Source organism: Zeugodacus cucurbitae, chromosome 5 (genome assembly GCF_028554725.1).
Source record: "Zeugodacus cucurbitae isolate PBARC_wt_2022May chromosome 5, idZeuCucr1.2, whole genome shotgun sequence".
Classification (NCBI taxonomy): domain Eukaryota; kingdom Metazoa; phylum Arthropoda; class Insecta; order Diptera; family Tephritidae; genus Zeugodacus; species Zeugodacus cucurbitae.
This window is the reverse complement of record NC_071670.1, coordinates 10351698-10365160: the sequence shown is the minus strand read 5'-3', so window position 1 is coordinate 10365160 and position 13463 is coordinate 10351698. Positions and strand designations below refer to the sequence as shown.

At 36.7% G+C, this 13463-nt stretch overlaps 2 protein-coding genes across 2 annotated transcripts in view; both read left to right on the top strand.

The window, feature by feature from the left end:
• The window catches only part of LOC128922222 (circadian clock-controlled protein daywake-like), a 205704-nt gene that overhangs the window by 177993 nt on the left and 14248 nt on the right, over nucleotides 1-13463 (top strand). The window lies entirely within an intron of this gene.
• LOC128921932 (kelch-like protein 17) lies at nucleotides 10648-12393 on the top strand. Its single transcript, XM_054230973.1, has 6 exons — nucleotides 10648-10869; nucleotides 10937-11311; nucleotides 11373-11689; nucleotides 11751-11955; nucleotides 12006-12107; nucleotides 12172-12393. The coding sequence occupies exons 1-6, from the start codon at nucleotides 10648-10650 to the stop codon at nucleotides 12349-12351; spliced, it is 1401 nt and encodes a 466-aa protein (XP_054086948.1). The 3' UTR covers nucleotides 12352-12393.

Sequence of the window (13463 nt, the reverse complement as noted above, 5' to 3'; positions counted from 1 at the left end):
AATTGCAACCACTCTTCTCAAATAACTGTACAAGTAAGCGTGTGTATATTTGTTGGTCCTATGTATATTTATGTCGTTCATTAAGTGATTTTGATTATTTGCATACTAAAGTCTCGGAAATTTTTCATTTCACCAAATAAAAGCCATAAAAGTGACGCGGCCGAAAATTTAAATGAGTTGACGACTTTACTATTAAAAGGCCAGCCAGTTGTTGTGTATTATTTATGTGACTGTTCGGGGTATATACGTATATATTCTAGTGTTTTAGCTGCGCTAAGCTCAAGCACAATATGGTTAAAGGAATCCCTCTCGTCAGTGCGGCATCTGAATAAAAAACTTTCTTAAGGTCTAATTAAAATACGCACAAAAAAGTTATGAGGCTGAAAATTAGGCAAACGCTCCAATAAAGTTAAAGAATTTGAGTAAGTATTGTGAGCGAGCAGTAATGGGATAATTTCGCTAATTTCATTGCTGCCAAATATGCAAAGTGAGGAGAAATGAGAGGTAGGAAGAGAAAGAGAGTACATAATTAACTCATTGTGAGTCTGAATCAAAGAGAGACAACAAAAAGTCTTTCCTCGTTGAGATAGTTTCTACAAAGATAAAACCAACTACTTCCTTTATATTCCTTCAGTTTAAATAAACTTGAATTAGATAGTTAAAACACAATATGTGGATGGTTATGAGTGACTTACGTATATCGAAGCTCACAGTTCTTTGATCAGTAAATTAGACTTTAAGTATTCTTAAATTAGTTCCGTTTTCAATGGCAGACAATGTCCATATGTTCGATTGCCAAAAAAAAATCACTTAAATTCACATATCCACTCTACGCCAGACCGCAGAGCGTCAGACTTGTGTGAAAAAACTTTAGCCATTTAGCTGTAATTGCTATCTTTGTTTGCCTTTAGGCACTACTGCTTTTTTTTCATTTTTTTTTATAAAACCCTGGCAATATTTTCTGTTCTTAGCTGTAGTTGTCGTTGATTCTCCTATACGAGTTTGTATATGCCCTAATTTTCATAATATTTCTCTTATTGCTGGTGCTCCCAGAGACGCTGCTACTGTTGTTGTTTCTTTTGTTGCCTCAGCGACATTTTGTTTATTTGAGCAACCAGCAGTAGAAAGTTTTAATCGGATCGAACGCATTCGCATACAGCTGGGCGTATGAGTAATGTGTTGCTGCCTAGAATACCCACCACCAGTCGAGGCTGTAGGTACACATACTTGTAATATAATAAATATGAGACTTTGTTGTTGTTGTACTGATTGTGCGTTTGTGTATTTAAGTTTTCGAATTTTCAGCGTACTTGGCAAGAGCAATATACATACTCTACTGATAAGTGTGGTGTTGCCAGATCAAAATCTGAGTTAATTATATTTGCATTGATCTTTTATTGACTTCCAAATTTTCTTTAGCGAGACTCTACATCTATTTGCCATAAAAAATGATTATAATGTCTTCTTTGGCGGTTTAAAAATTAAGACTTTTACTAATGATACTTTTATTTCGAAACAGACAGCTTGCCAAGTCTATATTTTATGGAAATATATTGTCATATTCAAACTATTGCTTATTTGAAGGTACAAAAAGGTTAGGAAAAATTCTGCAAATATTCCGAATTTCCACTCTTCGAACATTAAGTTTATATCTCATACCATAATGCTCTTTTCACAAATGACTTCACGGGTAGGAATGGCGGGTTACTGTGGCCTCTGCCATCTAAAAGTCATTGTGTAAAGGGCGAGCCCTCAAAGACATTTCCTTTCTTCCTTCCTCCGTAAAAATTCTTTGAACGGACGGAAATTTATTCGATGAAGGGACGAAAAGTCTTTATTTTCTAGGTTCCCGTTCAAAATAAGTACATCCTATACTACCAAAGCAGAAATCTATTCTAACAAGATAGGAAGGAATATGATAAAAACTGGATTTCGTCGAATCATATACAGGCATTCCTTGAGAATGATATGTTGTCTTTCTATTCTTACTTCCAAAACTCGAACGACCAATTACGACCATTACGCGGTTTAAATTTAAATTTAATAAAAGGGCGGTTAGCTCAAATAAGGCAATATTTAGTAAGATCTATAGAAATAAAATTCATGATATTGACCTCTGGGTAATTCGTTCATAATTTTTCGTCTGAACAATTGTGACAGAAAACGTTCCAAATTTTTTTGAACTTGTTAAATTTGTCGAACTTCAAAGGATATGCGCTCAGTTGTAAATCCAGCTAGACGAATTCCGATTTTTCCATTTGAAGAGACACGAATCCTCGAGGAATTTTTGAAGTGATTTACTTCACAGTTTGACTATTCAAACTACATACATATCAAGACAAAACATAGTTTAGATGTCTTCTCTGTATCATTTACTGTTGGCAGGGTATATGAACGGTCCACTTAGCATTGCATTTATGAAAAACGTCAGTAGCTCACCACCAATTACCCACCAAAATCTTTCTCCCATCATTCAAATTTATTTCCACAACTCATTGCATGAATAATTCAACAGTCAATTTCAGAATATAATATGAATTTAAATAAATTGATAGACTACGAATGTGGTAAATTTGCTAAACATGCAGAAAGGATACCTGCGCAGGTTTGGCAGGTTCATAGAAGCTTATTGATAAGCTGGCGAAATAGAAGCCACAAGCAATAAGGAAATATGAAATTGATAGTGAGCGATATAGGCATGAGGTCCGTCTTTCTTTTTGAAAGCCTTTGGACAATGGTAAAAAACAGATGCTCAGATATACATATGCTCGTCATAAAAGTTATTTAAAAATGTAATCAGAAAAATAAAAACTATATTTTTTCGTGAGTATTGCACAGATTTACTACACACAGCTAGTTAGTTAACTACGAAGTGGGCATTTCTCTGCATAGTCTCTAAAGATTCGTAGATTGAAAAATACAAATGAGCAGAATTGCGTAATGAAAACTGAGACTGAGAAAACATTTGATATATTTTTTTGTCCTATAAGTACATATAACGGTATATAGACTTTCGTTTGTACAACGGTTACAGGTATGCTTTGGAACTAAGCTATGGTTTTCATTTCATGAACTTATTCATTGTATGCAAATCAATCTTTTGATTCTACTCTGGCTTGTTTTTCTTTATTATTAATTTTCAATTTATTACACTTTTTCTCTTTTCTTCACCAATTTAGTTTATTTTAGTTTTTTGTTATTTTCTATTTACTTTCCTCGTTGGCCTACATGAACTTACTAAGCACTCCGGTCGGTGTGGATAGGTATTTTAAAATCGTTAGGAACGCAGCAGATGATATCAGTATTGCTTAGGCGTACGTCCTAGATGACTTTAAGATAGAAATAATTTTACTGCAATTCGGAAGCCTAACCATTAACAAGATTAGTTCCAGTGATTATCCAAAATGAAATAAAGGGAAAATCCTTATTTTCATTTCAATTGCACTTTTCGTTCGACTTACCGTCGGTTGAATTAAGTATTAAGACTGATTTCATAGAGCTCCACGAGGTAAAGAGTAGACTTTCTAGGTAAGATTCTGATAATAATTTCAACGAATTCAACGAATAGATATTGTATACTTAGAGAATTGCAGCTATATTCTTCCTAGCGCCAAAACTTCTTTGGTCCATCACATATCTGCTAAGATCAGATCTATCGATATAGACTAGTTCATCTGGTTTACTGAAGTCAAAATCGCGGGACAGTCTTTAACCTACCGTTTCTACCAGGAAGTATTAACTTGTTTCAGTTTAGCCTCCTTACAGATAACTTTGAAAATGGGCATGGGCATGGGCAACTTTTAAGCAAACCGGATAAGCCAATACCAATCGGGCAATGTCTACATAGTCCACACCCTAAAGACTAGCGAGAACTTTCTAACCGAATACAACTCTAGTAAGAAGCTTTACAGGGTTGTTGCAGCCACGATACCCACTTAGTGCCTCAAAAATTAAATCCTGAGGACAGGCAAGATCTTATGGTCAAAAACAGCAGTGGTAACAAATATTAAAATAAAAAGATCCATGCAAAATTTTCAAAAACAAAACTAAATAAATACTTATATTTTTGACTTACCGCATTCAGCTGTTGCATGCTCTTCATACAATATATAGTAAACATATAGTCCGCAGACAAGTTCTTTTTGATATATTTTTAAAACACATTTATATCATCCCTTTGGGATAATTCGTGCACGCATGGCTGACACGTCCGCATAGAAATCAATAGTGTTCAATGATGGAGTGCATAGTTGGCGACCTCGATGTCATGATTTTGTCTATTACTTTTTGTGTTTGTAAAGCTGAAAGTAAAAGAAGGGTATTTTTCAATATGAAATAAAGTGAAAAGAAAATCTGACTACCAAAAATATTTAACAAATTTTATATTAATAAGTAAGGAAGGGCTAAGTTCGAGTATAGCCGAATACTTTATGCAATTTGTTTATTTAATTTTATTAACATAACACACAATTTGAGAAATATATTCGGAATAAAGTCCACTAGAATAACGAAAACAGTAGGTCTAACTAAAATATGATATTCCAATTAGTTTGTACTGCCAATCAATGTAACAAGCTCTTGAACTCGGCTACTTCAATTCTGACACAGTAAACGAAATACCTTCTATTAAGCCAACTAGCCACAGTAGACAGCCAGTCAGCCAGAAAGCTAGTCACTGAACTATGCATATGGTAAGACAGCTGGGGGCGATGTAAAGCCGAACTGAGCGTCATTTGTGCGGTGTATTAAACCACTACCGAAAGCGATTTTGTAATATTAAACGGCTCCAAGCGACAAACACTACAAACGACCGATGAGCGGGTGAAGGGTGACAGGTATCGAGGGATAACGGTGTTAGGTGTTATGTTTACATGACTTTGATATGCAGATTATGCGGTCAGTAATGAAAATAATTGCACGTTGACGAGCCAAGCAATGAGCTAGAAAGCGATACGCGGCTGGTAACAAAGCCACCGGCGCAGACGGTGCCAGCATGCGAGGCGTGCTAATCGCGCAACAGCTGGCTTGCGCGATCCTGACCTGTCATCTACATTCGTGTGGCATCGTGGCTTTGCAACAATAGCAACACAAATTGCAGTGATTTGCGCTCGAATGACGTTTTGTGACCGGTGGCTCCATTTAATTGCAAGCGCCGCGGCAAAGCGCTCGGGTGATGGTGTTGGGAGTCAGCCATGCAGATGAATGTGGGTGAAGGAAATAATGCAAACTCATTGCGCTAACGAAAACTGTTTTGTATATACATGTGTATAAGTATGTAATCACACAAATCCGTGGCCAACTGGCGGCGACAAGTCAATTAATCAAGAGACAATAGACGAGACAAGCACAAGGTAATACGAGACTGATGTTAAGGATCACAGGCTTTCTTTACTGCTATATGAGTAGACACCCAAACAAAGAAAAGTAATTTGTCGATGTGGTTGATGTTGTATGGGTTGATATGAAACAGTGTGCCGGTCTCCAGAAACTCTGGAAGTTTATTCGGAAAAGTAATATTTCAAAAGCTCGATGGTGTCGTAGTTTATCCTCTATAATATTACTGCGAGCTCAGATTCTAACAAGATTCGAATATTTCCAAGAAGAATGATCTCGGCAACATTAATTAAGGTCCGTAGCAAAATGCTTCAGCCAAAATTAAACGAGCACAAAAGTAACGAGAATCAAATATGTCTACAAAAAAGTCATGTATTACAATGGGTGCTTCAGGGCGGACATAGTCTCCAATATGGCTGTGATCAGAAGTAACATATGCTTCAGAGGAAGATGAATGGATTACCAAAGTTGGAATTCAGATAACGTCCATTTTGATTTAATACCGTGGATACAGATAAGTCGACTACAGCCGGAAAAGTTACTGGAAGCAATTAACAACTGAAAGTTAACTGAAATTTCAGAATAATGCGTTAGATAGCAACTTCACCGTAATGTTAAAATTTTACAGAAACTGGAAGTCCAAAGGTCGATCCATATGGGATTGGTACTAGGAATGTGGGTTAGTTGGCGCAGACAAGAGGATTAATTCAACTCGGGGTTTCTCAAACGAACTCAGTGGCTAACATAACTCATTATTACTAAGTGAATGTACTTGGCTTCTAGTAACTAACATTTGAGGTCGAAACCATAACAAATTTATTATTTTGGTGTAAGCTACAGTACAACTGTAATGGTACAGAGTCAGAGGTTCTCCTTATCTATGAACTAAAAGATCCCTTAAGTATTGCCTCAAATTCCACGATATTCATCGATCATTATAGCTCTGAGGCTGGACATTTTTAAATCAATCCCGACTCACTGTACCAACTACGTATGCATGCTGCAGCAACCACCGTATTTGCATTTCATTTAATTGGGTTAATTAGACGACAAACACGGCTGGAAAACAACCGCACCAGGTGCACGAATTCCCCGGCTAAGTAGTAAAAGTGTGCGGGCAATGTCGTGGTAGACAACAGCTAACAAAAGCAAATGAATGTTAAGGATTGCAGCAGCACAAAAGGTATACAAAGCCATGGACAAATAATAGACAGACACAAGTACATGGTACACCCTAGAGTTATTGGGCACTTAATTGTTGGGAGTGTGTATGTCCACGCCTAATGACAACAAATAATATAAATGTTGTTGTTGACACCTTCTGTGGAATCCCTGCTATGTCTCTTGTTGTTGTCGGTGTTGACGCTAGTTAATGATCGGTGGATTTATATAGAAAATCAGTATGTACAACAAACAGATTAATTGGCGAGCTGAGAGTGGCTATGGAAGTGAGAACGTTTACAGAATAGGTGGATGGGTAAGGATGTAGTTTATAAAAGTATATTTTATGCAAAAAGGAGAGCGGACAGATGTGAAAGAAAATACGTCAAAGTTGTGAAGTAATCAAAGGAACTTAGAGAACTTGTTTCATGATAGCGGGATGTCTATACCACTATGAATATTGCTCGTTTTTCAAAATATTTCTGGATGAGTCGAAATTAAATAGATGTAGCAATATGATGATTCCAATTAAGATTTTTGAGAAGAGAAACGTTTGGAAATTTCGAAACACATCTTTATTTTACAATCAACAAATAATATTTGTATCAAGTTTCAAATGGCATGTAAATTAGTGATGAGCGATATTTCACTACCGGTGATTTTTTCACTGTGATTGAAAAATCACATATAACAACTGTGATCAATTTTTGTAAATATCAGTGATTTACAATCGCAATTTCAGTTCAGTAATTTGAGATCGATCATAGTAGCTATAGAGAAGTTCAGTGCTTTTGTTCAATCACATTACATATAAGAGTTCAGTAATTCTAATTCGATTACTGTAGAAATAACAGTTCAGTAATTCTAATTCGATCATTGTAGGAATAGCGTTCAGTGATTCTAATTCAAGCACTGTAACAATAGCAGTTCGAAAGTATCAATCACTGTTCAGTAGCAATACCAGTTCGAAAGTATCAATCACTGTTTGGTTACAATATTAGTTCGAAAGTAACAATCACAGTTCAGTACCAATATCAGTTCGAAAGTAGCAATCACTGTTCAGTGATCACAGTAGATATTTTAGTTGGGATACGGTGATTACAAAAGCAGTTAAATGTACCCAAAATTTATTAATTAGTTAATAGTGATTACAAAAGCAGGTAAATTTTGGATATTGTTAAAATTAATAAAAATGTAAATGTAAAAAATGAAAAAAAAATGTGGAGTATACATTCTCATAAATTCGTTTTTTTTTGTTGTGATCACAATAGCAATATAAAATCACAGTGATTTAAAAATAGCAATCACTGAAATCACAGTGATTCAAAAATAGCAATATCGCTCATCACTAATGTAAATAGCAGTAGGAAAAAACAGATTTGTACTAATAAGTAAGGAACGTTTTGGAATTTTCGAAACAAATAAAATAAACTCTAATGTATGCTTGTGAAAGTTAATATGGAACGTAGGAATGCGTATTTGCTGTTATGTTTTGATGAAATTTGCTTTATTGCTGTTAGGAAAGAATGAGATAAGAGTTGTAAGTTAACCTGGCAGTTTTAAGTGCAATATGTAATGCTAATAATTGTTCTAGCACGGTTACAAACTCTCTTTTTTGACATTCTGAACAAATATTTCATCACTCAAACTCAAGAATACTTAGTGTATACGTGTGTCAGCCGTAATATTTGCAACGAAGTTCCAAATATGCCCGCGATATAACTCACTTATTAGACGACTTAATAAGTCTTAATTATGCGACTGCTAATAAATCAAAAATTTACCTAAAAACAAAACTATTTGGTTTTAGAATATATGAGTATATGTAGGTATAAAGAAAGATGCCACCAGCCACCAACCAGTGACTTTTATGATAAATGTAATAATAATAGTGCCACGTGTACATTATAATAAATGAAAATTCATAAGAATGTGTGTATGCTGGACGCCCATTAAAACTTACGCCACTACACCGGTGTACTCCACCGACGATGTGACGCCTACTTCAAAGCCTACAAAATCTCGACCGAAAGTTCGTTTCAAGCCTAAAGCATTCGTTTGCGCATAATTTATTGTTCATAAATTCAATTTATGCAAGAAAATTACACATACAGACACATATTACTACTTAGAGAAAGAGCGCACTTAAAAGAATCATCGCGTTAGGTGAAAAATAAAGTTTGCCTCATGGTGATGTCGTTGAACGTTCGATAGCCTAACTGAGCAAAAGAACGAAAAAAAGAAGAAAAAAAATCTAAACAAAAACAATAGAGGTGAAGCACCAAGAAAATCGATTTCCAACTTCAGCCAAACACTTATACTCGAGAAGGCGCGAAGACGCCTTGAAAGCAAATGAATAGGAAAATTTCGCCGGTGTTGAAAATGCCTTGACTAGTGTGGCAAAGTGTTGTAGCAGAACTTAAGAAAAGATGCCAGTAGGAAACTGGTTACTCAGATTTTCTTTTATCAGGTCAGAATATACCTCTGCTTGAGCTTTTGCTTAAAAACCAAGTCTTCTTTAACCACAAAATAAATCACAAGACGAACTATATCTTGTAGAACATTTTATTTAACCAAAAATATTTTATTGACCGGTTGAGAATTGCAGACATGTTAACGTTATGAAGAAAACATTGACTTGTTAAAAAAACTATGACCGCAGAATATCCAAGCGGATACATGGATGAAAAGAGAGCACTTCTGTAAAAAGTTAACCCCCGATAGCGCATTCTTTTAGATATTCAGAAGACCTCAGAGATCGCTTGCCTAACCTTGCGAAGTTCTTGTAAAGCTACGAGATCCATCAAGTAGAATTACTCACGAATCGTTTATGGGAGCCACTCCCTCTTTTGCACTCAAGTTCCAGCAGAGCTTTTATCATTTCCCAACCACATTTCTTTTCGCCCACCTGTCTAATGGCTTAAATGCGCTCAATGCTTTATGGGACTTGTAAAACACAATAAATGCATTTATTTGCGCCAATGTCGAAGCTCTAACAAGTAAATGTAAATATTTATTTATGAGACGCCAGAAAGTGACAAACTCCCAAAGGCAGGTAGGTAAGAAAGTAGGTGGATGAGAGCGCATATATTAGAACGTATTGTTTTGCTGTTGTTGTTATGTTACTTTTCTGTAATGCAGAGCATCTTCAAATGAGAGACTAAGTTTGATAAGCACAGAACTTTGATTTAAAGCCCTTGGATTATTTTTTGAGTGGCGCCCAAAGGTGTTAGAAAGCTTTGAAACATTCGTCAATGATTGGAGAAGAAACACAATAATCACTTGAAGAGCGGAGAATGAGAGCAAAGGAGAGAGAGATATAAAGGGAATAAAAGAGAGAGGCATAAAAACAATGAGTGAAAAGAGTAAAAGAGATAGAAATGGAGAGACCGTATAATAAGATTTTCTTCGGTTTACCAAAGATCAGTGATACAACCAGCCATAAAAGGTAATTTTATATAAATTTGCTACATAATATGATTTATAACACTCGAAACCTCTAGCTAACTCCCTTGTTCATTCAACGGACACTGAGCTTCATCTCAGAACTTAAGGTTATCCTTAACCTCAAAATTAAAATGCCGCATGAAACACCCTTTATTACCGGAATTAAAAAGAGATCTCATTACTAATTATCACGAATAGCTCAAATTTATAAATGCTTAACCAGCTCGTCAACAATATTACCCAGTATGAGTTCACCTGTTAATCCGTCAAGTCGTGTACGCTTTGAAGTGTAAGTATTTATTATTCTCACGATTTAATTAATAAGTACTGAACAACTGCAGTACAAGCGCATTGTGGTATAAATAACAACAGCAAAAGCAAAAACAATAAAACCGGTCATGAAAAAATCCCCTGAAGCTTTAGACGCTTATAAGTGAAGAATGCGCTGCTATACTGTGTAGATAATTGAAGATTCCACGAATACGTTCTGCCAATTCTTATCTAAATATATATCTGGCTAACTTAGTTGGAAATTTCATGAGGAACTATCTTAATTTCTGGATTCAAATTTTGGAGGCCACCTTTTGAGCTAGACTCGCATCTATTCCATGGATCAAATACTCTAAAAACTATTTTATTTTTCTCAGAAATGTTTGATGTACTTCAAAAGATCGACTATTGACTCCGTACGCCCCACCAATAACGATGAGTAGCTCATCCAGTGATTGCTCGAGCTCTGCAACATCAGGTATATACTGTGAAGGACCTCAAACATCTCCGACTACAAATCAACAGGAAAGTTTACAAGAAGAAGGAACTAATTCTTTAGACTACACCTTGGCTAGAGCGGATCTACTAGACAATGAGGAACAGTGTAATATTTTACGACGACGTATTACAGAATATGAAATCAGAAATTTCATGGAGGTAACTATATATTAAAAACATCTTTGCAGAATATTTATACAATCTCCCATCTCATTTACTATTTCAGGTGTGTAAGAGTCCTGAATTCTTGGACTTCAACGTCGAACACTTAAGGCGTATTGTTGAACATGATGATTTGAATGTAAGCTCGGAGGCGGATATTTTTTGGGCCATCCGACGTTGGTATAGATACGATGAGGAGACACGAAGATGTCACTTACCAGATTTGATTGCCTGTCTACGGCTAACACAATTCGATGTCGATTTCATATATTCACATATAAATACGCTGCCTGGCTGTGAGCTACTCGTGAACAAGGCTATAGAATGGTTGCTCCGACCTTGCGCACGTGATACCATAACAATGCGCTACACGAAGGCGCGCAAAGTGCTACAAACCGAAGAAGAAACCTACTGGATCATTGTACAAACCCGAGGAGAGGTGAGTGAACACGGGCTTATGAAGAGTTTAGACATAATCATAATATATATTCCCAATACAGCATAGGTACGTGGACAAATGTCTTATCCGCTATAGCAAAGCTCTAAATGAATGGCAGAAGTGGACCGACATAAAACTGGAGCGCAGTAACTTTTGTGTAGTACAATTGGATCATATTATCATCTGTATTGGCGGCTTAGAACGTAATACCAAGCCGAGCAATCATGTCAATCGCTATAATTTGAGTACAAAAACTTGGGAGCCAATGCCATCGATGGAACAGCGTCGGGTTTACATGAGTGTCGCTTGCTTGGATGGTAAAATATATGTCTGCGGAGGGCAGAATGAAAAATACCAAGCTTTGAACACCGTAGAAGTGTAAGTGGTTTCGAAAAAGAGTAAGACCAAGAGACCGTCTACAGTTCACACATCTTTCTAGGTTCGACACGATTGCTGGACGTTGGCAGACTATAGCTACCATGTCCGTACACCGCGCCGGTGCAGGTGCTGCAGTCTTGGATGGCAAACTTTATGTGATTGGTGGCTTTAATCGTGCACATTTACGGTCTGTGGAACGTTACGATCCAAAGAAAAATATTTGGACACAATGTGCGGAAATGAATGAGGCACGCGGTTGGCCTGGAGTGAGTGCTAAATGTTGGTAAAATCTAACATCTTTAACGAGTATTTTTAGGTGGCGGTACATAATGGGCATATTTATGCGATCGGTGGTTGGTTTAATGGCGCAATGAGAACGGTCGAACGCTACAGTTTGTCAGCTAATAAATGGACGACAGTGAGTTTTGTGATTACTGAGCTCAACGAGAGCTTCTCAAATCTTATAAAATGTTTTCCCGCAGATTTGTTGCCTGAATGTGGCACGCGGTAGCATTTGTGGCTTGTCTATGAATCAGACACTATGGGCGATAGGTGGCTATGGCGATGGTGCACTGAAGGACACTGTGGAAATTTATGATGATGAAAATGATACATGGGTGGAACAGAAAATGTTGCCAGAAGCTGGACGATATGTGCATTAAGTGTTTAAAAATCTAAGTTTGAAAAGTAAAATAGATAAAGGAAAGGCGATTTTTTCTGTATTTAATCTAGGTGGCAACTTGGTAAAATTATTGTAGAGCGTTTACAATAGAAAAACAACTCTTATTCGTTACACATAAATCATAAACATATTTTTTTAGTCACTGATGGCAACCCTTTTTTAAGCTAATTAATTACTTTTTATTAATCAAGACCATTCAACAATAATCAATTTAGATTAATTAATGAGAGAAATATACTTGACTACAAAGAGAGAGTCATTTATTTGTTACTCGCCATTGAGTGGTTTAAAGAGTTGCCAGATTTATTTAAAACTATTTAATAACAAATGCATTATTTTTTAGAGGTGCTTTAATATTTCCTATGGATCAACCATTACTTTTTGGAAACTGCATAAAAGAGATGAGATGAAAGGGGGCTGGATAATATTATATCTCCCTTCCGCCTTTTTGTGTTTCGATGTATCGCGGCTATGTATAAAGCGCTATAGAGCTCATATCTGGCAATACTATACATATTTGAAAGGCCTTGACATAACCTACCAAACGACGCTTTGCATGATTAGTTTGGATATTGCGTTCAGCAGTTATAGACGTGTAAACATGGAGTTCACTAACGCCAAATTCGAACGTTCCGTGGTTTTTTTAGCGGTGTTTTTGGTGATGGTACTCTATCACTTCGAACTGCGGAGAAATGGTTTCGCCGATTCAGAGCGGGGGGAAACGACACTATAGATAAGCAAGCCAGCAGAAGACCTGTGACGACGAATACCGATAAAATCATGAAAACCATCGAATGAGACCGGCATGTGGGATCTCGTGACATCGTGATGGGACTTAGTCACCAAACCATTTTAAACCATCTGCAGTAGGCTGGATACACAAAAAAGCTTGATTTGACACAAAAAAACCTTCTGGGCCGAATCAACGCCTGCGATATGCTGCTGAAAGGGAGCAAACTCGACCTTGACGACGAAAAATGGATCACACACGACAGTATCAGGCGAAAGCGGTACTGGTCGAAGGTCCGTGAATCGTCCCAAACAGGGGCCAAGCCGGGATTAACGGCCAGGAAGCTTATGCTATGCGTTGAT

Bases quoted from the DNA above. Each gene is read 5' to 3' on its own strand.
- LOC128921932 (XM_054230973.1), top strand. From the start codon at position 10,648: ATGAGTAGCTCATCCAGTGATTGCTCGAGCTCTGCAACATCAGGTATA. The intron at 10,870-10,936 runs GTAACTATATAT...TTACTATTTCAG, and splicing joins AAATCAGAAATTTCATGGAG to GTGTGTAAGAGTCCTGAATT. The intron at 12,108-12,171 runs GTGAGTTTTGTG...GTTTTCCCGCAG, and splicing joins CAGCTAATAAATGGACGACA to ATTTGTTGCCTGAATGTGGC.